The sequence below is a fragment of the Ictalurus furcatus genome, chromosome 18 (genome assembly GCF_023375685.1).
Source record: "Ictalurus furcatus strain D&B chromosome 18, Billie_1.0, whole genome shotgun sequence".
In the NCBI taxonomy this organism is placed as follows: Eukaryota; Metazoa; Chordata; class Actinopteri; order Siluriformes; family Ictaluridae; genus Ictalurus; species Ictalurus furcatus.
Genome location: NC_071272.1, coordinates 9,206,692 through 9,234,680, shown reverse-complemented (window position 1 = coordinate 9,234,680; position 27,989 = coordinate 9,206,692). Strand labels below are relative to the sequence as shown.

At 38.5% G+C, this 27,989-nt stretch overlaps 2 protein-coding genes across 2 annotated transcripts; both read left to right on the top strand.

The window, feature by feature from the left end:
* The first annotated feature begins 6 nt into the window (after nt 1-6).
* Nucleotides 7-19,074, top strand: tmprss15 (transmembrane serine protease 15). The gene is made up of 25 exons (XM_053649382.1): nt 7-276; nt 1,275-1,414; nt 1,578-1,645; nt 1,882-2,347; nt 2,743-2,908; nt 3,469-3,577; nt 3,905-4,014; nt 4,495-4,632; nt 5,060-5,209; nt 5,325-5,430; nt 5,558-5,705; nt 6,416-6,554; nt 7,126-7,215; nt 7,945-8,197; nt 10,325-10,473; nt 10,884-11,054; nt 14,791-14,877; nt 14,983-15,115; nt 15,499-15,594; nt 15,832-15,881; nt 15,983-16,223; nt 16,380-16,561; nt 17,436-17,531; nt 17,796-17,935; nt 18,098-19,074. The coding sequence occupies exons 1-25, from the start codon at nt 150-152 to the stop codon at nt 18,281-18,283; spliced, it is 3,741 nt and encodes a 1,246-aa protein (XP_053505357.1). The 5' UTR covers nt 7-149; the 3' UTR covers nt 18,284-19,074.
* A 323-nt stretch (nt 19,075-19,397) lies between these two features.
* Nucleotides 19,398-26,889, top strand: poglut3 (protein O-glucosyltransferase 3). The gene is made up of 9 exons (XM_053649530.1): nt 19,398-19,683; nt 20,333-20,530; nt 20,957-21,237; nt 21,327-21,543; nt 22,025-22,221; nt 22,508-22,702; nt 22,897-23,001; nt 23,568-25,794; nt 26,646-26,889. The coding sequence occupies exons 1-8, from the start codon at nt 19,407-19,409 to the stop codon at nt 23,697-23,699; spliced, it is 1,602 nt and encodes a 533-aa protein (XP_053505505.1). The 5' UTR covers nt 19,398-19,406; the 3' UTR covers nt 23,700-25,794; nt 26,646-26,889.
* Nucleotides 26,890-27,989: the final 1,100 nt, after the last annotated feature.

Here is a 27,989-nt window from a genome sequence, read left to right as displayed (position 1 = left end):
GGAGGAAGAAGGTAACGTGCATCAGATCTGTGTTCAGGGTTAAGAGGGAACACTCAGTAAGTATTAGTATTATAAATATTATTAGGGTTATTAAGTATTATTATAAGTAATATAAGGGTTAGAGTTGGCGAGTAGACAAGTGAATAGCAATGTGCAGGAAGACGAGGAGGACGGCACCATGTTCCTCTCTGGAGGTTCTGCTGAGCACCGTGACCATCGTCTTGTTTGCGGTGTGTGTCGGGCTCATCGTCGTGTCCTTTTTAGCGCTCCAAACAGGTGAACTTTCTGCTATTAATTGTGTACGCTGCATAGACTTGACATAGAGGCTTAGACTGATGTAGTGCACTTTGATGAACAGGTTCACTAAACGAACTGTAAATATTAAATATTACAGTTCCACATGTAACGTACAGTAGAATCAAAAGGGGGTGTGGTCTGGGCAGGGTCGGGAGCGTCATTTAAAAAATTTATTCCGTTAAAGTTACAGATAACATTTTTAAAAATGTCATCAGTAACGTAATCCAACTATCACCATATGAAAGTAATGTAATCTGATTCGTTTTGGATTACCTCAAGGCCCTAAATGTAAATAAAGTCAAGAGAAAAGCAGTATGATCTAAAATTCTTTTATTTAGAGCTTATTTTAGAGCTAAATAAATAAAAGATCACTGTCCCTGATGCGGGTAACATTACATCACAAAAGCTAGACCATATTCTGGTTTTCCAAAGAGAGCTCAGCTTTTATTTATTTGATGCAGTATTAGACCATAAACACATCATAACGAAACTAAAGCTGAATTTTCTCAAACATTTTCTCAAATTTAGACGCATCCTTAAGGTCCGAGGACATGTCCCGGGAAAAGAGGACGTATGGTCCCCTAACAAAAACATTTCAAAGAACAATTTGTGTTCATTTCTACCAAATTAACTTTGCCTGAAATTTATTAACACCTGCACCAAGAGGTTGTTCACGTGAGTCACGACTGGCGAGAGAACCAGAACTTTAATTAAGAGTGTACCTGTAATCTGATTACTTTGTTTTATGACGTAACTGTAACAGATTACAGCTACCAGTGTTTTATATCCTGATTACGTAACGCCATCACATGTATTCCTTTAATCCCCAAACCTGGGCCTAGGACACTCCCACCGTGGACTGATTCTGGTCTACGCATTGAATAGATCATGATTTGGGATTTGTTAATGAGGACATCTTTGTGTAATTAAATCTTTACAGAAATGTTCAGTAATTAAGGACAGTTGTGCTGTTGTAGGTAACGAAGGACAAACAGGAAGCAGCAACTCGTCGTTCAGTGGAACTCTGACCATCTCAGAGGGAGCGAGTTTCACTGAGGAGCTCAGGAACAGTAGCAGTGGGACCTTTAAATCTCTGGCCTATGATACGCAGCTTCTGGTGAATCACTTTGTCTTTATTACGGATGTTATAGTGAATTATGACATTACTTCAAGCTGTACAAGATAAGAGTGTGACATGATGTATAATGTCATCATTTTCAGCAGGTGGCGCACGGTGATGTGTAGACAATGATCTTTGTCTGTGTTTTATTTTGTTTTAGATCACCGAAGCATATGAACTCGGCTCATTAAACTCGCAGTTCAGGAGCTGCAGAGTGACCAGCTTCAGGTCAGAGTTTATTACTGAAAGTCTTCATCACTCAGGAGAAAAGGTTTATCATCAACCAACATCAGCTTGAATCATAAAGCTGTGCACTAATCACAGTTAGAGTTAGAGTAGGGTCGGGATTAAAGGCGGGGATAGTGTTTGTACCATTTCTGATGACCTATTTAAAAAAATATCAGTTTTTACATATATTAATTATTGTGTGTGTGTGTGTGTGTGTGTGTGTGTGTGTACAACAGTTCAGGAAGTGTGATAGTGCACTTCACTGTGCTGTTCAGGGATGTTGTGGAAGTAACAGTGGTGCAGCAGCAGTTAATTTCCGGTTTACAGAATATTCCAGACTCAACACTCATCATAAACAGCAGCAGCATTCACGTCACAGGTACGTCATCACCGCTCACACTCACGTCACAGGTACGTCATCACCACTCACACACTCACGTCACAGGTACGTCATCACCGTTCACACTCACGTCACAGGTACGTCATCACCGCTCACACTCACGTCACAGGTACGCCATCACCGCTCACACACATTTTATTTCTAACACCATCATCTTCTCTCTTATGTTCTATCAGACATTTCCACCACACAGATTCCCCCTACAGCTACACCTGAAACAGGTGAGTGTCTCTCTGCCTCTCTCTCTGACTATCTGTCTGTCCGTCTCTCTGTCTGTCTGTCTGACTGTCTCTCTCTCTGTCTGTCTGTCTATCTGTCTGACTGTCTGTCTCTCTGTCGCTCTGTCTGTCTGTCTGTGAATTTAGACTGCATAAATCTCTGCTATACATGATATTATATGTTATGCATATCAGATTTTTTCGTCAGATTTATATTTATAAACGATGCACTTCTGTCCAATAATAACTGAATGTTTTTGTCTCCGGACTTTAGATTAGATATGGGTTTAAAGTGCAGAAAATCAGAACTGATAAAAACAACAATAAAACAGTAAATAATGACGAGCATGTTTAGTTAATTACTAATTTAATAACTATGATTCATTTTTATTCACTGATTTTCTGATAAAGAAAAAAGTCATGTGCAGCAGATTTGAGTGACGGTTGATTTTTTTCATATTACAGTACATGGTGTGTGCGTGTGTGTGTGTGTGTGTGTGTGTGTGTGTGTGTGTGTTTATGCAGTTAAATGTCCTGATGAACAGAAATTTTGCAGAGACAATGTAACTTGTGTTCCTATAAACCTCTTCTGTGATGGAGAACCAAACTGTCCCAACGCCTCTGACGAGTCTCACAGCACCTGTGGTAATAACCTGTCTGTCTCTTTGTCTGTCTGTCTGTTTCTCTCTATGTCTCTCTGTGTCTGTCTGTGATCAGTCTGTCTCTCTGTGTCTGTCAGCGGCCTGTCTGTCTCTCTGTCTGTTCACTTTTATCTCTCAGGTGTATATCTCTATATTTATGTCTAACACGCTTCATATATGTATAAGTGTGTTAGACATAAATCAGTAAGACTTTAAATTAAGATTTATTAATTGTGTATATAAACAGATATTACATAGTTTACTATTAATTAACTATTGACCATAGACTGTAAACACATTAATTAAGCAATCTGAAAAGAAAATAAAAATCCCATTTTCCCTGGTTTTATTTGGGTTTTTAAAAAAAATTAATGAAACTTTTCTTTTTTTAATGTGAACCCTAAATTTCATCACATTATATAAAATGCATTTTAAACTTCATTTTAATTGGATCAAAATATATTATTTTAAATGACTGATTAAAATGTATGTATTGATGTATAACTTTATTGAGTTAATTGTAATGAATTGATTTATTTCCGAGTGTAACTTGTGTTTCCGTAGCGACGGTGTGTGATGGACAGTTCCTGTTGCTGGGGCCGAATGGATTTTTCCACAGTGATAATTTCCCCCTGGATTATGACAGCAGTACAGAATGTCTCTGGATCATACGGTATCTCTCTCCTACATTTTAATATCTGTGTTTTCCTCTCTACACTCGGTCCTCTGGGGTTTTATCCTCCTTCACTCAGTCTCCACTCCTTTCTGCTTTTCTACTCGTCCTTTTTTATAACAGTTTTAATGATTTTTTAAATTATTTCTTCCGTCATCGTCCCGAATATCATCATACAATAATCATACAGCTTTACTCTGATTAAAGGGTTTGTGCTCCTTAATTAACTTTATCTTACCTGATTTATACTTCTTTTATTATTTCAAACAGTCATTTAATTGGTTGTAATATTAAAAATTACTGATTTATTTTTCACCTCTTTGTCAGTGTTAATGAAGGACTGAGCATAAAAATCGATTTCGAGACTTTTGATACGGAGCAAGAATTCGATGTTCTGAATGTGTACGAGGGAATCGGAGCTGCGAAAACACTGGAGTGTGAGTTTATAAACTATATTTCAGCTAATATGAATATTCTCAGCTCATTTGCATACTCTTTGTGAGTATAAATATGATTGAATTTAAGAACAGAAGGAGTCATGGAATGTTGAATAGAATAAACTTTTAATAAACTCCCATTTATTTACCATTTATTTATAACATTTATTGTTAGTTTTAATGGTGTTTTATTTATTTATTTATTGACTTATTTATTTATGTATTTATAAAAGTGAATTTTAAGCACAGGTCATTGTGCTTAAACAAATATGTAAATACGAAATGTTTTGCTTATTTCTTATTTAAAAGTAGCGTAAATGTCCTCACAGAAGTGCTTCCAGGCACAATTTCCTGTATTCCAATACCAATGTTAAATAAATGATCACTAAACGAGTTCATTATTCTGTATATAGCAGTAGTTATGAAGTAAGATGAATTAATGTGAGTAAGACATGACGCAGTGTCTCGTGTCCTCCTCAGACTCGCTGTCAGGTTCGTCTCCTGGAGTTGTCTGGATTTTGTCCCATGAGGCCACAGTGAAGTTCTCCTCTGATTTAATATACAACCAGCGAGGTTTTAACGCTACGTACCGAGCAGAGAACCTCACACACCTCAGCAGTACGTCTCACATCTCTAATCTTTACACTTCTGCACTTTATACCTCCAACTATTCACCATTATCAGCTCGAGGTCATTAGATTAGGATCAAGGCGACTTCGCTGCAGACTTCGTGACTAACCTTCAAGTCTTTTATTTATCAACAGGTTTATTCGCTTGTCGCTATGGTTATGTCTTGGTCATTTCATGCTCTTTTCGTTAAAATATTTCCACACTTCTTTCGTCTTGATGCATTGTGCTAATGAAGTGTAATCACAGGCCTGGCACAAAAAACACCACTCATTCACCATTCGTTATCATGGTTACATGGCATCTCAGTTTCAACCTCCAATGAAATTAGAGTTTTTTTCTGTAGCTGTGGAATAAAATAAAATAATTGATGATGATGAGATAATAATAATAATAATAATCTTATTTCTGTGTTCAGATGAGGCGAAGATAAACTGCTCGTTTGAGGAGGGATTCTGTTTCTGGAGACAGGACGCTGATGGTGATGGAGACTGGATGAGGAAGAACGGATCTTCTTTGCCTGCTCTGTCTGGACCGAGCTTCGACCACACGTTCGCTAACCAGTCCGGTAAATGTCCACATCTGTAATCAATCCAAAACAATTTGTTTCAGCTTTCCGTCATGTGAATTCTATTCATCATGACTTCATTTTGGACATGTCCCGAATCACCCACGTTTTCTAGGGTACTACATCATAACTCCGACGAGTCCCGGAAGTTGGGAGAAGATTTTCCGTCTCCGCAGCTTCCCATTGGCTCCTGCAACAGAATCGATGTGTCTGAGGTTCTGGTTAGTTCCTTTTGTCTGCCTGTTCCTTTTTCTCTGTCTTTCTAAAGAATACAATCACTGAGCTTATAGGCTAAATATTAAATATGATCAAATATTAACCAACAGCGTTCGTGTTTTGATCTTTGAGGTATCACATGTTCGGTGAGAACGTTCGGCGTCTGACAGTAAACGCAGAGAGAAACTCAAATGTCATGATTCTGTTCCAGAAAGAGGGAAACTACGGAAACAACTGGAACTACGGACAAGTAACCATAAAGGACACGACCAATCAAACAGTCAGTATAACATACAGGAAATGAAAGATACTGGTATCCATAGTGATGTAATAAGATGCTTTATTTCCAGATTCAGCAACATTTTCAGCTGAGTTTGTGCTTTGACTTGATTTATGTCTGAAGTTTAAGTTTGATGTAAAAGTTATTACAGAAAATCTATAAATAAAGTCAACTGGAATTTTGTTCTGTAGGTTGAAAGAAATTCAGTAATTAATATAATATAATAAATAGGCTGACTATTACGGTACACATTTTGAATAATGTACCTACATTTTCTTGTTTGTTTGTAAATATATTCTGTACTGACAGTGTCCGTGAACTGTTTAAATTAATGATTAAAAAATTTATTTTTCATTTTTTTTAACTTATGACTTTCACTTTAAATGTTCATATTTAATTGAATCTTATATCACTGTTATCATTTTACAAAGCAAAAATACAGTGCTTTTCTGGGAAGGGATGAGTTTTTATTTATTTGTTTAATTATTTATTTGTTTGTTTGTTTACGTTTGGAGCTCATTGTCAGAGAAATTAGATTGAGATAAAACGGTGAAGTTTCTCATCGATGAATCAGAGAGAAATGTACACTTTTATAACTTTATAACATTCTTTATAACGCTTTTATGTAGAATTGATCAAATTTAGTGTAGAAAAATGTTCAATTTCATCCGCAAATTTATTTCCATCCATCATCTGTCTTCTCATTTCAGATCGTATTTGAAGCGCGAAAGCAAGGCACGAGGAACGATATTGCACTAGATGACCTCAGCATGACCTCTGGGCCGTGTGGACTGTCGCCACCTGACCCGACTCACGTCCCACTCCCGACCACGCCTCATCCAGGACCAGGTACGACACTCTGCCTTCATTTAGATTCCACTCTGCGTTATACATTATAGTACAGTTTCACATGGTAACGTGCAGGAGGTCATGTGAGGTTCTTCATCAGTTCTCCTGAGTTCTCTCTTTAACCCTTTTATGTTGATATAATGTTTATGTTCTGTGTCCATGCTCGTACAATAATACTTTAAGGTTGTTTTCTTTTCTTTTTCTTTTTTTTTTTTTTTACAAATAAATTAGATCATCTCCAAATCATCTCCAAACCTCTCCAACGTTATAAACACCATGATCCTGATATTTATTACTCATTAGGTGTTTCTCCTCCTAATCCAACATCACACGCAGCACGTCTCAGTGTTTTTGTAATTACTTTATTCGTTAAAAATATAGTTAAATATACATTTTCATCACTGTTTTTAAATAAAGTTCTGTAAGCATGTTAGTGAATAACTTTACAAACTGCAGATCTTTTCACTGTTAATGTTTTTACCCTATTTAAGCACCAGTACTAACTTCTGTCTTCCTCTTTTTAATTCTAATATTGTTTTGCTTGATTAACGGTTATGTTTCTCCACTACAGCTGATTGTGGAGGTCCGTTTGACCTTTATGCATCAAACTCGACCTTCAGCTTGCCAAATTATCCTCACGGCTATGGACACAGTTTATCATGTGAGTAATTCATCTGTAATAAACAGCGAAACACCACACGATGTCCTCAAAAATCAAAAATCCTCTCATTCTACTCACTGTATATATTTATCCCACAGAGCTGCTGAGTTCTGGATCGTGATTGGTCAGAAGGTGTTGATTAGTTTTCTATAACAGCGGCTCTGACAGTAGCGCAGGTTTATATTAATCATCTTGCTCTAATACATTATCATTTCTATAGTAATGGATCATTCACAGGGAAAACTGTAGATGGTGAAGTTTTCTTAAAGTAAGGAGATGTTTATGTAACGCGTATGGAAGGTGTCTCCAGTGACAGTGCTGTGTAACAGTCAGACGTGAAGCTGTAACTTTAAGTTTTCCCACATCTAAGGACAGAGGAGTTTACACGTCTTTACTGTCTCTCACTAACACCACAAACTGAGATTTTTAATCTTAAAAGAAAATAAAGAGAGAAAATAAAGAGAGGGAATAAAGAGTGGGAATAAAAAGAGAGAATAAAGAGTGGGAATAAAGAGAGGGAATAAAAAGAGACAATAAAGAGAGAGAATAAAGAGAGGGAATACAGAGAGAGAATAAAGAGAGGGATTGTGAGGGAATGAGTGTTTATAGCTGCTATAACATAAGTGACAACAGGAACTAACTTGTCTCACTGATTGAGTGTGTCTGTGTCTGTGTGTGTGTGTGTGTGTGTGTGTGTGTGTGTGTGTGTGCGTGTGTGTGTTTGCTCAGGTGTGTGGATTTTACACGCCGAACGAGGGCAAAATATCCGACTGCATTTTCAGGACTTCTCTTTAGAGGCAGCGTATGACGTGTTGGAGATTCGTGATGGAGTTGCGCCGCATTCTACTTTACTGAGTGAGAGAGAGTTTCACATCTCAAAACATCCAACATTCACTCCTCTGTCCTTTCAGCATCCTGTTTACAATCTGAATTCATTTAACATTAATCACACTGCGGCTACATGGGATATAAATCATGGGAAGTCACATTAAAAAGTATATAAAAATAAATATAGTCCCAGATTAATTTCACTGGCATTTAGAATGAGACATGTCCTCAATTCATATCATGATAATAGCTTTACATTTTGCTGTGGATTATGATTTTTCCCACAGTAACTATAACAGGATAAATATTGTGGTTTATTGTGATGTTGATTATTAGCATGTATGCTGTACATTTAATGAAGCTGATGTGATCATAATCGCTTCTCAATGTCTCACTTTCAATTATCTATATTATTTAACATATAAAATTATATATATATATATATATATATATATATATATATATATATATATATATATATATATATATATATATAGTATCTCACAAAAGTGAGTACACCCCTCACATTTTTGTAAATATTTGATTATATCTTTTCATGTGACACTGAGGAAATGACACTTTGCTACAATGTAATGTAGTGAGTGTACAGCTTGTGTAACAGTGTAAATTTGATGTCCCCTCAAAATAACTCAACACACAGCCATTAATGTCTAAACCGCTGGCAACAAAAGTGAGTACATCCCTAAGTGAAAATGTCCAAATTGGGCCCAAAGTGTCAATATTTTGTGTGGCCACCATTATTTTCCAGCACTGCCTTAACCCTCTTGGGCATGGAGTTCACCAGAGCTTCACAGGTTGCCACTGGAGTCCTCTTCCACTCCTCCATGACGACATCACGGAGCTGGTGGATGTTAGAGACCTTGTGCTCTTCCACCTTCCGTTTGAGGATGCCCCGCAGATGCTCAGTAGGGTTTAGTCCATCACCTTCACCCTCAGCTTCTTTAGCAAGGCAGTGGTCATTATCATGCTGGAATACTGCCCTGCGGCTCTGCTTCAGTATGTCACAGTACACGTTGGCATTCATGGTTCCCTCAATGAACTGTAGCTCCCCAGTGCCGGCAGCACTCATGCAGCCCCAGACCATGACACTCCCACCACCATGCTTGACTGTAGGCAAGACACACTTGTCTTTGTACTCCTCACCTGGTTGCCGCCACACACGCTTGACACCATCTGAACCAAATAAGTTTATCTTGGTCTCATCAGACCACAGGACATGGTTCCAGTAATCCATGTCCTTAGTCTGCTTGTCTTCAGCAAACTGTTTGCGGGCTTTCTTGTGCATCATCTTTAGAAGAGGCTTCCTTCTGGGACGACAGCCATGCAGACCAATTTGATGCAGTGTGCGGCTTATGGTCTGAGCACTGACAGGCTGACGCCCCACCACTTCAACCTCTGCAGCAATGCCTGCAGCACTCATACGTCTATTTCCCAAAGACAACCTCTGGAGATAACGCTGAGCACATGCACTCAACTTCTTTGGTCGACCATGGCGAGGCCTGTTCTGAGTGGAACCTGTCCTGTTAAACCGCTGTATGGTCTTGGCCACCATGCTGCAGCTCAGTGTCAGGGTCTTGACAATCTTCTTATAGCCTAGTCCATCATTATGTAGAGCAACAATTCTTTTTTTCAGATCCTCAGAGAGTTCTTTGCCATGAGGTGCCATGTTCCAGTGACCAGTATGAGGGAGTGTGAGAGCAATGACACCAAATTTAACACACCTGCTCCCCAGTCACACCTGAGACCTTGTAACACTAACAAGTCACATGACACCGGGGAGGGAAAATGGCTAATTGGGCCCAATTTAGACATTTTCACTTAGGGGTGTACTCACTTTTAATTAATTAATGGCTTTAATTAATTAATGGCCGTGTGTTGAGTTATTTTGAGGGGACAGCAAATTTACACTGTTACACAAGCTGTACATTCACTACCGTACATTGTAGCAAAGTGTCATTTCTTCAGTGTTGTCACATGAAAAGATATAATCAAATATTTACAAACATGTGAGGGGTGTACTCACTTTTGTGAGATACTATATATATATATATATATATATATATATATATATATATATGCAGTTGGTTATTTTCGACATGTTTATATCTCCTCACCATCTTTTTCTACAAGTTTTTGCACAGTGGTTATTATTATTATTATTATTATTATTATTATTATTATTTAGCACATTAATAACACCCATAAAAAGAATCATATTAGTAATACAGTGTGTTATTTTGTTGTTGTGTTAATTACATGGTGTTGAAGGTGTGTTAACGGGCGAGCGTGATTTTCCGGACATCTTCTCCACGACCTCAGAGATGACGCTGATGTTTTTCTCAGATTCTTCTGGAAGTGATCGCGGATTTCTCGCTAATTTCAGCACGGGCTTTAACCTTGGCCAACCAGGTCAAATAATAAATGTCATAATAAATAATAAATTAGTGAAAAAATGATGAAAAATACTTGTTTTTATTATCACAGCCTGAATATTGTGGCCAGTCAGTCCAATTAATTTATTTTAAATTCAATATCTTTTTAAGTCTGAAAAGTTTCAAAGTCTCAAAGTTCCAGTGTAAATTAGAGCAATATTTTTTTTAATTTAATGTTGAAGTTTTCAGTGAAATGTAAGACATGGAATGGAGTGAAATGGAGCCAGGCTTTAATTACTTTAATCAGTAAGTGTTTAATTCTACAATCAGCTCAAGGTGTTTCTGAACAACATAGAGAATTTCATTTGAATTGAATTCGTTCATTAATAAATGAGATCTTATGTGAATTAAGTAAAATAAAAGTAAATTCTGTAATGTTTCCTGCAGAGGCGTGTCAGGCTGGTGAGTACCAGTGTAGATCCGGAGTGTGTGTGTCCACTGCCAGTGTGTGTGACGGCATCAGGAACTGCCCCGACATTTCAGACGAGGCTAACTGTGGTGAGTTTACATTACCCATAATGCACTGTGGTGAGTTTACACGACCCATAATGCACCGTGGTGAGTTTACATTACCCACGATGCACTGTGTTGAGTTTACATTACCCATAATGCACTGTGGTGAGTTTACATTACCCATAATGCACTGTGGTGAGTTTACATTACCCATAATGCACTGTGGTGAGTTTACATTACCCATAATGCACTGTGGTGAGTTTACATTACCTATTATGCACTGTGCTGAGATTACATTACCCATGATGTACTGTGGTGAGTTTACACTACCCATGATGCACTGTGATGAGTTTACATTACCCATAATGTACTGTGGTGAGTTTACATTAGCCATAATGCACTGTGGTGAGTTTACATTACCCATAATGCACTGTGGTGAGTTTACATTACCCATAATGCACTGTGGTGAGTTTACATTACCTATTATGCACTGTGCTGAGATTACATTACCCATGATGTACTGTGGTGAGTTTACACTACCCATGATGCACTGTGATGAGTTTACATTACCCATAATGTACTGTGGTGAGTTTACATTAGCCATAATGCACTGTGCTGAGTTTACATTACCCATAATGCACTGTGGTGAGTTTACATTACCCATAATGCACTGTGGTGAGTTTACACGACCCATAATGCACCGTGGTGAGTTTACATTACCCACGATGCACTGTGTTGAGTTTACATTACCCATAATGCACTGTGGTGAGTTTACATTACCCATAATGCACTGTGGTGAGTTTACATTACCCATAATGCACTGTGGTGAGTTTACACGACCCATAATGCACCGTGGTGAGTTTACATTACCCACGATGCACTGTGCTGAGTTTACATTACCCATAATGCACTGTGGTGAGTTTACATTACCCATAATGCACTGTGGTGAGTTTACATTACCCATAATGCACTGTGGTGAGTTTACATTACCTATTATGCACTGTGCTGAGATTACATTACCCATGATGTACTGTGGTGAGTTTACACTACCCATGATGCACTGTGATGAGTTTACATTACCCATAATGTACTGTGGTGAGTTTACATTAGCCATAATGCACTGTGGTGAGTTTACATTACCCATAATGCACTGTGGTGAGTTTACATTACCCATAATGCACTGTGGTGAGTTTACATTACCTATTATGCACTGTGCTGAGATTACATTACCCATGATGTACTGTGGTGAGTTTACACTACCCATGATGCACTGTGATGAGTTTACATTACCCATAATGTACTGTGGTGAGTTTACATTAGCCATAATGCACTGTGCTGAGTTTACATTACCCATAATGCACTGTGGTGAGTTTACATTACCCATTATACACTGTGATGAGTTTACATTAGCCATAATGCACTGTGCTGAGGTTACATTACCCATAATGCACTGTGGTGAGGTTACATTACCCATAATGCACTGGTGAGGTTACATTATCTATAATGCACTGTGACGAGTTTACACTACCCATGATGCACTGTGGTGAGTTTACATTACCCATAATGCACTGTGCTGAGGTTAATGGGTCTGTAATGACCCATGATGCATTGTGGTGAGTTTACATCACCCATAATGCACTGTGGTGAGTTTACATTACCCATAATGCATTGTGGTGAGTTTACACTACCCATGATGCACTGTGATGAGTTTACATTATCCACGATGCACTGTGCTGAGTTTACATTACACATAATGCACTGTGCTGAAGTTACATTACCCATAATGCACTGTGGTGAGTTTACATTACCCATAATGCACTGTGCTGAGGTTACATTACCCATGATGTAGTGAGTTTACACTACCCATAATGCACTGTGGTGAGTTTACATCACCCATAATGCACTGTGGTGAGTTTACATTACCCATAATGCACTGTGCTGAGGTTACATTACCCATAATGCACTGTGGTGAGTTTACACTACCCATAATGCACTGTGGTGAGTTTACATTATCCATGATGCACTGTGGTGAGGTTACATTACCCACAATGCACTGTGCTGAGTTTACATAACCCCTAATGCACTGTGTTGATGTTACATTGCCCATAATGCACTGTGGTGAGGTTACATTACCCATAATGCACTGTGGTGAGGTTACATTATCTATAATGCACTGTGCAGAGGTTACATTACCCCTAATGCACTGTGGTGAGGTTACATTACCCATAATGCACTGTGGTGAGGTTACATTATCTATAATGCACAGAGGTTACATTACCCATAATGCACTGTGCTGAGGTTACATTACCCATAATTCACTGTGCTGAGGTTACATTACCCATAATGCACTGTGGTGAGGTTACATTACCCATAATGCACTGTGGTGAGGTTACATTATCTATAATGCACAGAGGTTACTTTACCCATAATGCACTGTGCTGAGGTTACATTACCCATAATTCACTGTGCTGAGGTTACATTACCCATAATGCACTGTGCTGAGGTTACGTTACCCATGATGCACTGTGACGAGTTTACACTACCCATGATGCACTGTAGTGAGTTTACATTACCCATAATACACTGTGGTGAGTTTACATTACCCATGATGCACTGTGGTGAGTTTACATTACCCATAATGCACTGTGGTGAGTTTACATTACCCATAATGCACTGTGCTGAGGTTAATGGGTCTGTAATGACCCATGATGCATTGTGGTGAGTTTACATCACCCATAATGCACTGTGGTGAGTTTACATTATCCATAATGCACTGTGGTGAGTTTACACTACCCATGATGCACTGTGATGAGTTTACATTATCCACGATGCACTGTGCTGAGTTTACATTACACATAATGCACTGTGCTGAGGTTACGTTACCCATAATTCACTGTGGTGAGTTTACATTACCCATAATGCACTGTGCTAAGGTTACATTACCCATGATGCATTGTAGTGAGTTTACACTACCCATAATGCACTGTGGTGAGTTTACATCACCCATAATGCACTGTGCTGAGTTTACATTACCCATAATGCACTGTGCTGAGGTTAATGGGTCTGTAATGACCCATGATGCATTGTGGTGAGTTTACATCACCCATAATGCACTGTGGTGAGTTTACATTACCCATAATGCACTGTGATGAGGTTACATTACCCATAATGCACTGTGGTGAGTTTACACTACCCATGATGCACTGTGATGAGTTTACATTATCCACGATGCACTGTGCTGAGTTTACATTACACATAATGCACTATGGTGAGGTTACATTACCCACGATGCACTGTGCTGAGTTTACATAACCCCTAATGCACTGTGTTGATGTTACATTACACATAATGCACTGTGGTGAGGTTACATTACCCATAATGCACTGTGGTGAGGTTACATTATCTATAATGCACTGTGCAGAGGTTACATTACCCATAATGCACTGTGCTGAGGTTATATTACCCATAATTCACTGTGGTGAGTTTACATTACCCATAATGCACTGTGCTGAGGTTACATTACCCATGATGCATTGTAGTGAGTTTACACTACTCATAATGCACTGTGGTGAGTTTACATCACCCATAATGCACTGTGGTGAGTTTACATTACCCATAATGCACTGTGGTGAGTTTACACTACCCATAATGCACTGTGATGAGTTTACATTATCCACAATGCACTGTGCTGAGTTTACATTACACATAATGCACTTTGGTGAGCTTACATTACCCACGATGCACTGTGCTGAGTTTACATAACCCATAATGCACTGTGTTGATGTTACATTACCCATAATGCACTGTGCTGAAGTTACATTACCCATAATGCACTGTGGAGAGTTAACATTACCCATAATGCACTGTGCTGAAGTTACATTACCCATAATGCACTGTGCTGAGGCTACATTACCCATGATGCACTGTGGTGAGTTTACACTACCTACGATGCACTGTGCTTAGTTTACATTACCCATAATGCATTGTGGTGAGGTTAATGCATTGTGGTCTGATCCTCGCGGCTGTGTTTCAGTGCATTTATCAGCAGCACAGTTTCCCGGAGCTCCTCGTCTGAAGATTGAGATTCAGAGCCGTCTCTACATGGCGTGTTCCTCCGACTGGAGCTCTCACTTCTCCAACTACTTCTGCAGATATTTAGGCTACAGGTGAGGAATCAGATCAAAATGTCCACATCATATAACGCATCATAAATATTAATATCAATATAAATAAATATAAAGCATGATTAGTGAGCAGTGCTGCTGTTGGAGATCTGCTGGTCTGTGAATTTATATTTATATGTGTGGAATTTAGATGTAATTATCAGTCTGTACAGGATTTCTCTCAGCTCTCTTGGGATTGTTGAGGCCAAAAATTGTTTTGCAAAAAACTTTGATTTTGCTGTGGCTTTTAAAACCATTTGTGTATTATTATTATTATTATTATTATTATTATTATTATTATTATTACTATTATTACATTTAGATCTGTCATTAGGTAAAACTATTTTTATTTATTTTTATTTTTTTAATTATTTTTTTTACTGTAGATCAGGAACCGCTTCATTCGTGTCTGTTTTGGGTGAAGAAGCTCCCTTCGTCATGGTAACTCAGGCTGCTGATGGCTCAGTGGATGTCAAACCCAGGTAAAAACAATCCCTGTGTGGAATTAAAACAGTGTTATTATTTTATGATAAAGTAACAGTCCAGTTGTTGTTTGTGTGAAAATAAAAGTGCAGTGTTCCTACTGAGGTTGGCATTGTTTTTCTTTTTAATTTGGCATTTAAATGAAAGTCTTTCCTTTGTTTTTTATTAATAATTTCATTGTATTTTTATTTAATTACATGGAAATTCTTTTATTTGTCTTTTGTTTTTATTTGAAGTGAAAAATGTCCCAGTGAGAAGGTCGTATTGCTCCACTGTGATAACCAACGTGAGTCAGGGTCCTTTAATTAAAATTAATAAATAATTAATAAAACCAGATTTGTAATTTTGAAAGATGAAATGTAAACTGATGATAATATAATGTTCCAGCGTGTGGAAACCGGAAGGTGATAATGAACACGGAGTCAGGCTGGTCCGTGGTGAGAGAGTTGAGAGTGAAAATGAAGGATGAAATCAGAGAAGGTGTGGAAGGGAGGATTGTGGGAGGAGAGGACGCGGTAAAGGGAGCATGGCCGTGGATCGCCTCGTTACGCTGGACAGGACGACACGCCTGTGGAGGCACATTAATCGACTCACAGTGGCTCGTTACGGCCGCGCACTGCGTTTACGGGTCAGACAAAATATTATATATATATAAATGATACATTTTATATAAATTATTTTTATGTAATACAACCAAGCACATGATGAAGCCCTGATGATGATAATGATAGTAGTAGTACTTTCTGTTTCTTAGCTCATCATTTTTGATCATTAACTCCTGCAGGAAGAGCGTTCACCTGTCCAACTGGAACGTGATTTTGGGTCTTCATGCTCAGTACGAGTCCAACACTTCAGACAGACAAAATCATCAAATCGACCAGATTATCATGAACCAAAACTATAACAGAAGAACTAAAGACTCAGATATCGCACTCATACACTTACAGAACAAAGTCAACTTCACAGGTAACTAGCGGATCATTTCATCACACCCTGTATACGCTCCATCATCATGCCCCTCAGTGTGGTAAACGTCCTCTCACAGTCATATTACTGAAAAATGATCATGCTTTTCTGGAGAGTTCAGATCCTACTATTCGGAAACGTTAGGAAACGTTAAAGCATCAGGCCTTTGTTTCACTCCTTCATTATCATCAGTCCAAAAACTGTGTTCTTATAGGAAAAAAGTATACAATAAACAATAATGCAATAATGCAAAAAAACAAAACAAACAAAAAACAACAACAGCCACTGTCATGGCTGACATTCTAGCGTTCAAGACGCTGGGTCAACAAGGGCAGAGCTTACAAATGACATTTGTTCATCCAATTAAAACTTCGCTCATATGACATAACCATCTGCTTTTCTTTAGCATAAATGACTCACTAAGCTAAGATTTCCTAAGCTACCTAGCTATCTAAAGTAGGACTGTGCTAGCATTAGACAGACAACCTTAGATCTCAGCAATTAAAGATAAAAGCACAAGGCAGGTTTGCTAGCACTATTGTGGTCACCTTACAGTATGATCAGATTTTTGATTTGATGATTAAATGTAAATCTTCATCCCTGTTCAAACCAGGGACACTTTTCACTAAACAAACTCATAACTTGTGACACAAAATGGCTGAAATTCAAGAACACCAACGAGACCTGAATTCTAAGTCAGTTGTACTAGTTTGTGATAAATAATAAAACAATAAAGTAGGAGCAGCTCTTTTTTTATTATTATTATTTATTTATTTTTATTATTTTTTACCAGAAATCTGTATAGCTGATAAACTGATGTGCATTTCGAAATCTTTTTTTTTTTAAATTATCATATGAATATTATTTTCCTCAGACTACATCCAGCCGATCTGCCTGCCGAATTCTGCTCAGCAGTTTGCAGCAGGAAGAAAGTGTGTGATCGCAGGCTGGGGGAGATTAACTGAAGGAGGTCCGTCACTCTGGGGCCAAAATATATTTCTTGGCCAACAAATAGTAACCGATCTAACAATCAGCCAATTAGAGAAGAACTTTATTATTTATTTACTAACGTAGAATCTTATGTAAATATTTACTGTCAATTCACAAACCAAAACCCAAGTTTGAAACTTTTTCAGAGACTGAACTTCTTGTAAATATAGTCAGTTGCAGGTAATAAAGTTATACATTACTGTGTGTGTGTGTGTGTGTGTGTGTGTGTGTGTGTGTGTTGTAGGTACTGTAGCTGATGTATTGCAGCAGGCCGTGTTGCCCCTCATTAATAACACTGTGTGTCAAGTGAGACTTCCTGAATACAACATCACTGAACGGATGGTGTGTGCAGGATACCCTGAGGGTGGAATTGACACTTGTCAGGTGTGTGTGTGTGTGTGTGTGTGTAGGTTTTACAACATTTTATGGCTGAAAACAAGTGGGGACCAGTTACAGAATGAGGGCTAGAGACAAAATGGGGACTAGAGACAAAGTGGGGACTGTGTGGGGAAGTGTGGAGAGAAAATGGATTTTTCTGTGTAACAGGGTGACTCTGGAGGGCCGCTGATGTGCGAGGAGGAGGATGGGTCTTGGATTTTGGCGGGTGTGACGTCGTTTGGTGTGGGCTGTGCTCGACCTGGACGTCCTGGAGTTTACGCACTGGTCACACACTTCACAGACTGGATACTGGAAACTCGACGCCTGTACACACACTGGGATGGAGCGAGATGAGGACATAGTGGAAGGGATGCTGTAAATATTGTCAATTTCTAAATAGTATATTGTTGTTTTTTAGATGTAATCATGATATTCATGCTGATGATAAAATCTCACTTGTGTACAGGAGCAGGTTCTCAGTTCATTAAACAATGTAATTGAATAATCAAATAATAGAACCAAAAGCTTCTCTGATCAGGTGATTGCTGTTTTATTCTTTAGGCTTGTAATCAAGTGGCTCTAAATAAAATGATTTTGAAACAACTTCATCTGTGATTGTTGTCTCGTGTGAAGAATTATGGTGTGTCATAGTGCTTCTGTTCAAAAGAGAGAAGTGGAATTGATTACAGGACCTCAGTCTGAGAGCTCAAAGTTTACCTGAAGCACTAAACCTGCTGTAGGGACCAGAGACAAATTGAGGACCTGTAACAATATACCTGAAGTCCAGATCCACAGCCTGACCATTATATAGTGCACTACTTAGGGAGCAGTTTTATAAATCATATGCATTTATAGTGGAGAATATCCAACACATTCCCAATATCCCACAATGCACTGCAGTACTGAAAATCTGCTCACTTGCACAACTTAGATAACAATCAAATAATTTTTACACTGTTTCGAATAGTAAAATTATCATCATCATCATCATCAACAACAACAACAATACTACTACTACTACTACTAATAATAATAATAATAAGCAGTTGGCTGAATTTATTAATAAACACTGTACCATGTTAGCTGGCTAATCAGGGCTTTTGAAACCAACCATGAAACACTCATATCCCAGAATCAGTGGAGCATTTCCAGTAGACTATTAATTTGTAAAGATGATAACTTTATGTGTGAAACTTTTGAAACGTTTAGCCACACCGTTATTATGTATTGTGCAAGTATGAGTTCATGGTTAGTTAAACTCACTACACATGAAGGACAAACGGTGAAACATGTATTGCTGCAATGCATTTAAATGAAAACTTAGTTGTTTAGAAAAGCAGAAATTAAAATAGTACTGCATCTCTATATATTTTATTGTGACCAGTGTAATTCTGATATGTTTATCCACACCTCCAGGCCTATAGATGGCAGTATTTATGGTGCTTGTCAAGTCGAAGAAGAAGAAGAAAGTACCCGTATGAAAACGCGGACGCGCATCACAGCAGTAACAATGCTGCAGAAAAACTGTTTAGGAACTTCATATAGTGCGCACAATGTGTTATTAACGGTTTATATCGCTACATTTCTGATCGGTTATGCAAAACCGGGACTCTGTCATGAATATAAAGTTGAAGTAAGTCCAGAAAGATGCATAATTTGGGGACCGGGTTTGGATCCGCGGGTTGTGGTTCCTGTCCGCTATTTTTACATTCAGGCGGTGAATCAAGACGGAGAAAACATCACCGTGTCCCCGGGTGAGAATATTCAACACCTCTAAACTCCTTTCAGACACATTTAAACTCCTCAACACATTCAAACACCTCTAAACATGTTTAAACACCTCTAAATACATTTCAGCACCTATTTAAACGCATTCAAACACCTCTAAACGCATTCCAAACACCTCTAAACACATTCAAACACCTCTAAACACATTCCAAACACATTCCAAACACCTCTCAACGCATTCCAAACACCTCTAAACGCATTTTAATCATCACCATGAGTTCAGGAGCATGTTAACTATCTGTAATATTATGAATTTACTTTTATTCTTTGTTTTAAACAGAAGCAAGTCAAGCAAAGTGTGTAAATGTAATTTATTATTAAAATATTTATTTAAAAATAATTTTTATCAATCATTTATTGTTTAAAAAAACTTTTGTTCTGTTTTTCCACATGGTTCAGCTTGTATTTAAAATTGTGGCTATTGCTCTCTTCGGTTTTTAACAATTGTTATTTATTTATATTCATATATAATTTATTTATTGTGTCAATTTCAAGGACAGAAATGAAAGGTGACATTTTTTATTTTACATATATTTATATTTTAATATTTTTTCTTTTAGAATAGGCTGTTGACGTGTGTGTGTGTGTGTGTGTGTGTGTGTGTGTGTGTATCAGATACCGATTCGTTCCAGGTGAGAGTGAGCGCTGTCTCGGTACAGGAGCGAGTCCGTGTTCATGTTCCTGCTCCTCTGGACCGGAACGACGGCTCCTTCCTTGTGAGATTCCGGCTTTACTCCAGTGCGGTTAGCGGCCTGAAGGTGGAGGTGTTTCACAAGCACAAACCTGTGGCTCAGTCTCCATACACACTGACAGGTGTGTGACACTAACACTCCACACTAGAACATGGTGTACATTATTACACATGTGTGTTTGATCCCAGTCCTGAGTTTCTGAGACTGATAAAACACAGCTGAACTCAGTGAGACTAGACTGGCCTGGTGGGTGTGGCCTAATATTCTAATGAACAGCTTGATTGACAGACAGGCTGTCTCCAAGATACTCAGACTTTGTTTATTTGTGTTTAAAATATATTTGTTTATTTTACATTAATTTATTTATAAATAAAATCTGTGTGAGAGGTCTGAAATCAGCTGTGTGATTGGTGTGTGTGGAGCTTACAGAAGCGGTACCCAAGATAAGCCCCACCCACTTCACATTAGAAAGGGAAGAAATTATAGATGTTCAGGAGCGGTGTATTGTTGTTGCTGTAAAACACTCTGGCCCCGCCCCCTGCTGCAGGAGCAGTGTATCATGAGGACTGCGATTGTCCCGATGAGGACGCGGAGGCGTGGTTGAGTGTGATGAAGTGTCCGAGTGCAGATCCTCAGATCGAGCAAGATTTCAGCGCTTTTCCCTCCATTGAGCTGCAGCAAGTGAGACAGGAAGTTCCCTTGCGCTTCTCTAACAGGGGTGTCATTCACTACACCATCATCAGCAACCAGCTGCACCGCCGTGCGCTCGGGAAATACACCGACTTCAAGATGTTCTCCGACGAGATGCTGCTTTCACTCACGCGCAAAGTGAGACGTTTCTACACCTTTCACATCACGTCATAACAAACTTCTGTCCTGTGGCTCTTCTGATTGGTCGGCTGTACATCTCCCTGCAGGTCCGTGTGCCCGACGTCGAGTTCTTCATTAACGTCGGTGACTGGCCCTTAGAGACGCGCAAAGTTTCCGACGTTCCCAGACCACTTCCCATTATCTCATGGTGCGGCTCGAAGGACATGCGTGACATCATCCTGCCCACCTATGACATCACACACTCCACCTTGGAGACGATGAGGGGCGTGTCCAATGACCTGCTGTCTGTACAGGGAAATACAGGTGTGTGTGTGTATCATTCATTCATGTATATTTAACATGTAATTTATTTTTATTATCTTTTTTTACATTTAATTTCATTACGTGGCTTGGCATCTATCTTTCTTTCTTTCTTTCTTTCTTTCTTTCTTTACTTATTTATTTTTATTTTCATTTATTTATTTTATTTATTTATTTATTTTGCTTTTATTAAGGTACCATTATTAAAATTTAATACATTATATTTATTAAACAGTAATTTATGCATTTATTTCACATTTATTTTTCTATGGAACATTTCAACAACTTTCATTTATTTAATTGTTTGTTTTTGTTTTTCACATTTATTTATGTCAATAGCAGCTTCTATTTTCAGTAAAGTCTTGATGTGTGTTAAATAAAAAAAATACTTTTAAGTGTGTGTGTGTCAGCTGCAGATTTAGCGTTTAGCATGTTAGCATCTTCTGGTTTATCAGGAGGACAGTAAGCTGCTGTTGTCATGCAGGTCCTGTGTGGGGGAATAAAACGGAGCGAGCGTTTTTCCGAGGCAGGGACAGTCGTGAGGAACGATTAAACCTTGTCACCATGTCCAAGAAAAATCCCGAGCTGCTGGACGCCGGGATCACGGCTTTCTTCTTCTTTCGCGAACGAGAGAAAGATCTCGGCAAAGCACCGCTGGTCGGATTCTTCGACTTCTTTAAGGTGAGAAGGACAAAAAAAATTACTTCTAATGATATTATTATTATTATTAAGATATTTCATTTTTATAACACCTCTATCAGGCCTGAGGAAGCTTTTGCAAAGGAAATTATTACAAGAACACAAATAACAATAATAATTCATAATTTGTCTGTGTTTATAATAATAACCATAATTAAATAAAACAGATGAAATACTCATCAGGTTATTCAGAGGAAATTAAACATTCATGTATTCAGAAAAAAAGATAATAATAAAATACAGAGCGAATTATTGTGTGTGTGCGCAGTATAAATACCAGGTGAACGTGGACGGGACCGTAGCTGCGTACAGGTTTCCGTACCTGATGTTGGGGAACAGTGTGGTAATGAAGCAGGACTCTTCGTATTACGAACACTTTTACACACACCTGAGGCCCGGGCGTCATTACTTACGGCTAAAGAGAGATCTGTCTGATTTGATCGAGAAAATCCAGTGGGCAAAGGTGAGAGATTACTGAGTAGTTATTGTGTAGTATACTGTTTGATAGCTGCATATTTATCATTAAAGCAGAAGCGTAGGTGAGTTTCTCCTGAATCACCTGAGATGTCTGTGTAAAAATACCTGGCCACGCCCCTGCCTGCTGTGGCAGCAGTGTAACTGTGTGTGTGTGTGTGTGTGTGTGTGTGTGTAAAACAGGAGAATGATGGTGAAGTGGAGGCTGTAGCGAGGGCGGGGCAGGCGTTGGTCAGAGAACTGCTCCAACCTCACAGACTCTACTGTTACTACTACATGGTGCTAAAGGTAACTCTACTAATTATTATTATTATTATTATTATTATTATATTACCAAAACGAACTACTGGTGTTACTCTGCTGTTACTAATATTACTAATATTCCTATTCCCTCTATTATTACTACCACTATCTGTGGAAGTACTGCTACCACTACTAATAAATAATATTAATAATGATGATAATGCCAGTAATGAACAGTAAAAAGAAATGTAAAAGTGATGCATATCTACAACATAGTAATAAATGGCAATTTATACCTGTAATAAACACTGAACAGTACACATCATTACACTGTAATATGCTGAAACAATATTAAACTATAATAATAATTACACAGTAATAAAGGATAAAATCACCTCTGCAGCAGCTGTATTCCTGCCCTCTCTCCCCCTTTATAGTGCTTCTTGCGCTCTCAGTTGGAGTTTTAGTTGAGTTTGATCGTTTTCAGAGAAAGTTTGGTGTTAATTCTTAGTTTAGTTTAGAGTTTAGTTCTTCATTCAGGTTCAGGAGTGCGTTTGAGCACAGAGTGTACGTTATTGACGTTATTACTGGTATGTGTGTGTGTGTTTCAGTCGTATGCAGATCGACAGGTGGATAAACCTGCTGTTCATCCCGATATGGAGAGAGTGAGACAGCCGTCTGACCACAGCGCAGCATGCGACTGTCGCAGGAGGACACGGGAACGGCCGAGCGATGAGCTCTGACAGATCTGACTGAGGAGGAGCGTAATCATCGGCGTTAGAGCTCTCCTCTGAGAGCGAGAGTTCCTGCAGAGAACCTTTCCACCTGCCACACTCACCTTCTTCCTCTCAGGCCTTCAGATACCGTTACATCTGGTCCACTGTGGCTGAGTCCCAAACCGCATGCTATGTTTACTGCGTAGGCTGCAGAAACACCTTCACCTGGGCCTGGGGCAGAGGAACCTCGGCTGTGTCTCATTCAGCAGTGAAGCACTCGGGCAGTGCTGCCTGGAATATAGGGACCTTTTCCTTTTACTGTTCCGTATGTATGTGATTACAGTGGGTAAATCATGTCATAATTTTATATGACTGACAGACACACAAACTTGTGCGCGCACACACACACTCACAGTAATTATATTTTGTAAGTGAAGATGCTTTTAGTGTGTATCATATTTTCTCAAAGAGAAACCAAGCCTGGCTTTTAAGCTGATTGTTTACTGTCCTGTACTGTAACAACTGCAACATCAGCAAAGTAAGTGTGTGTGTGTGTGGGGTGGAAATGCTTTTACATTTATTGTTTACATTTCACAACAGAGCTGCTGAGATGGAGTTATTAGTCACTTTGGATCTGCCGTCTGAATAAAATGACTTTCATCTCATATTTTTTATTTTTATTTAAATACTTCTCAGTTTCATCCACAACAGAAGAATGTTGCTGCTTTTTTAAATAATTTTTTATCCCCCCACAATTATTTGTGTTGTGGACATAGTGGAGTGCTTTGGAAGTGTGATTTGGTACAGAGAGAAGAAAAATAAGAGAAAAAAACATGGAAAGATTGGTTGTGGAGACTCAGGCAGTGAGAGTTGTCTGTTCTGCAAAGAGAATTGGAGGTACAATGCGAATAAATATTCCTGTTTGTTTACTGAGTTTAGAGTTCGACCGATAGTGGATGTTACTGATACCGATAACCAATCAATCGATCTTTTTAAAATTGATTCTGAATGAAACCGTGACACTCAAAGTAAAAATATCGCTGAACTTTATTACAAAAATAAACAGTACTGAAATGAAATAAATATTAACTATTAATACATATTAAAGTGAATAAAAGATAAATATCCAAACTGAACCAAAAAGTAACGCAACAAATAAAAATAGAGACGTCCAAAATGAACCAAAACACACTTCAAATAGTACAACAAAATTGGTCAGTGATAGTTTTTATTTTGCCTCTAGAGGCCGCTCTCATACCATATAATCTTGTAGAGGCCCTCCGTGAGTTTGCGATGGCAGAAATTAGCTCAAAATCAAGGAAACTTCACAATAATCAGAGGAGCTTGCAATTTTTCTAAATTAGTTTTCTACAAAAAAGCACAAAAAATATTTTTTGCTGCAGCAATCACAGAAACACCACGTAATTCTGAGTGGACCGTCTAATGACAACGGCCTCTTCTCAGACGCTCTCGCACCGGACGCAACCGGGAAAAACTACCGGTGTGGATTTGTGCAGATAACCGATAGTTACAGATCTGTTATCATACTGATTAATCCTCAAAACCGATAAACCGGTCAATCTCTAGTTGAGTTATTGTGTGTTACGCTGCGACAGGGAACTCGGAACTAAACTTGTGTAGTGTGCGTTTGGCTTTCTGCGTAGCATGCAGAGTTAATGACAGGAAGTGTGTTAGTACAGTTACAGGTTACATAAAGAAGAGGAAAAACAGTTCTGCCATTGTGATATGATCCGGGATGTTGATTTGACTTTCTCCTTTCCCTTTTCTCCTTTATCTTCTCCTCTTCCTTTATTATGCCTCTCTCTAGTTCCCTTTATTATAGAGTCTGCCGAACTCACTGCAAAACATTTCCTCACATTCAGTCTGACATTCAGTGTGTGTTAGGAAACAGAGCTGAAGTGTGTTTTATACACACTGTCATGTGAACACGCCCCTCATCAGGACTTCACTCCGGCTGATTCAGCTGAACACCTCGTCATCTTGTCTGACATCCGTCTGTGGGATTCGTAAAGGAGAGAGAGCCGAGACTGCAGTGATACAGTCTGATTACATCTGATCAAAGCTGATTGGACTGTAGAGAGGAGAAGGTCTGGTGATGAGGGTGAGGCCGAGCAGCGTTTCTCTGTCATGGACCTACAACGATAATGTGATTTATATAACAAAGCTCATAGGCTGAACATTTACCCAAGATCAATGAATATGCAAAATATGCATTAATATGGAAACACCCCCATGACCTCCTGCAATCCATACCAGCCTAATATGGCTGACTTTTAGATACTGCTCACATCCTCATTTTCTCATTCTCACTGATTTATTGAACAGCAGCTTAGAATATAATTCAGTGTTTCCATGACAACCACCAGCAGATCATGGTTAACATTAGCTAAGTAAGCAAGCTAGCACAGCTAGAGGTTCGGTGGTGGGTGCCATGATATTTGGATGTAAATTGCTGTTCTTAAATGATGATTATTTTCATCACACGCATGCATGAGAGACTGATAACCAATGACAGCCGAGATGAAGCGAACTGTGGTCCGCCATTTTGGTTTCAATCTAAAGGTTTTCACGACACATTCTGAAGATCACAGGTTCTGAAATTCAAGATCTTTAATTTGGTCTTCCTCTGATTCCAGAGGAAGAATTAAAAATCTGATCTGTGCTGTAAAAAAGATATAAAATTCTTCATAAATCCTGTAGTGTGATGTTTTTAATGACCGACATAACATCCAGGACATCTGTCTTCTCTCATATTTACCACAAAAAAAAGGGGGGAAGTATCATTTAAACATCTGTATTGTATACTGTAGTACTCCTTTCCTTTCTATTCTTCCCCCGTTCCTCTGACAGTGTTCTGTAGGGGGCGATGTTGCTTCACGCTTCATCCTCTATCATTTCTGTGGTTTTAATCATGAAGCCCTCTGAATTTTGGTGTTATTTTTGTTCTCTCAGGAGCTGAAAGAGGTTTTTGATAAACTGGCTGAAAAGACGACGACGAGCTCCTCGTGCCACAGAAACGTGACAATGCTATTTGAAATGGAGAAGTGGAATTTTTATCCCTCAGAGAGAGAGAAGGTGTAGGTACAGTGAAGATCTGAGCCCTATTATACCTTCACATTATCACAATGTCATTTATAAGACAGTCTGTGCAGGTTTATGACTATTTTCTGTGCATTTTTACACAACGTACACAGCATAACAGGGGACATCACTCACAAGGCTTGTATATATTTATATATTTTATTAAAATCAAACATTTTCCTGTTCCCTCTTAGCTTTCTATCTAATCTCTGGGTTTTCCTTCTCCATATATATATATATATATATATATATATATTTATTTATCTAGAAGCCTCTATAATCGGTACAGTTTAGCACAGTAATATTCTGTATGACGTATAATATAAACACACAGTTGTGTGTTTGCTGAATGAGAGCTCTTACACACACACACACACACAGAGGGTTTTTTTTTATTACTATTTAACAATCTGCTGCAGTCACTGAAGCTGAACCCCACACATGCCTTGTTACACACAGCATATGGGACAAAGTGATACAGAGAGAAAGAAAGATAAAAATGGACAGAAGGTATAGAAAGATAGATATAGATGGATGGACAGCTGAGATGAGAAAAGGCGTATGAAAAAGTTTTGATCTTCATGTGTAAGTGCTAATTGGAGTCAGGTGTTCCGCTTAACGAGGCGAGGTTAGAGGTGTGGGTTGTAGAGGTGCCTCACCCTGTAGAAAGAACATTTCAGATATTGGAAGAATTGTAGAGAAAATACTACATCATTTCTAAAGACATGCATGTTCAAACGAAGTGAATTTGGTACTAAGGGAAGTCCTGCAAAGATCCCACCAAGATCCCACCCCCTCTCAAAGACTGCTGCACATCAGTAATCAAAACAAAACAAAACAATGGACTCATTATATTTGGAGTCCTGCACATCAGCACTGAAATTTTAGCTGTGAAGCATGGTGATGGGCGCATCATGTCCTGGAGCTGCCACTCTAAAATAAAACCAAAACACAAAAATGATTAGCTACTTCACAGGACTCTTTAAATGTTTGGGCTAACTGTGTAGCTAAACGAATCAGTGAATGAATCCAAGTGAATCATTTAACTGAACAGAATCAAATGACTCATTGTCAAAAAAAAGAGAGAAAGAGAGAGAGACTCAAAATTTCAACTCCAGTCCAAAACCAAAGTAGCAGCGTACAAAACACAAACGTAAACATAAAAATAATATTCATTCTAATAAATTAATAAACTCTCAATGGTCATCACAAATA

Bases quoted from the DNA above. Each gene is read 5' to 3' on its own strand.
- tmprss15 (XM_053649382.1), top strand. From the start codon at position 150: ATGTGCAGGAAGACGAGGAGGACGGCACCATGTTCCTCTCTGGAGGTT. The intron at 2,348-2,742 runs TGTCTGTCTATC...CATGGTGTGTGC, and splicing joins TGACTGTCTCTCTCTCTGTC to GTGTGTGTGTGTGTGTGTGT. The intron at 4,015-4,494 runs GTGAGTTTATAA...TGTCCTCCTCAG, and splicing joins AGCTGCGAAAACACTGGAGT to ACTCGCTGTCAGGTTCGTCT.
- poglut3 (XM_053649530.1), top strand. From the start codon at position 19,407: ATGAAAACGCGGACGCGCATCACAGCAGTAACAATGCTGCAGAAAAAC. The intron at 20,531-20,956 runs GTGTGTGACACT...CCCCTGCTGCAG, and splicing joins GTCTCCATACACACTGACAG to GAGCAGTGTATCATGAGGAC. The intron at 21,238-21,326 runs GTGAGACGTTTC...ATCTCCCTGCAG, and splicing joins TGCTTTCACTCACGCGCAAA to GTCCGTGTGCCCGACGTCGA.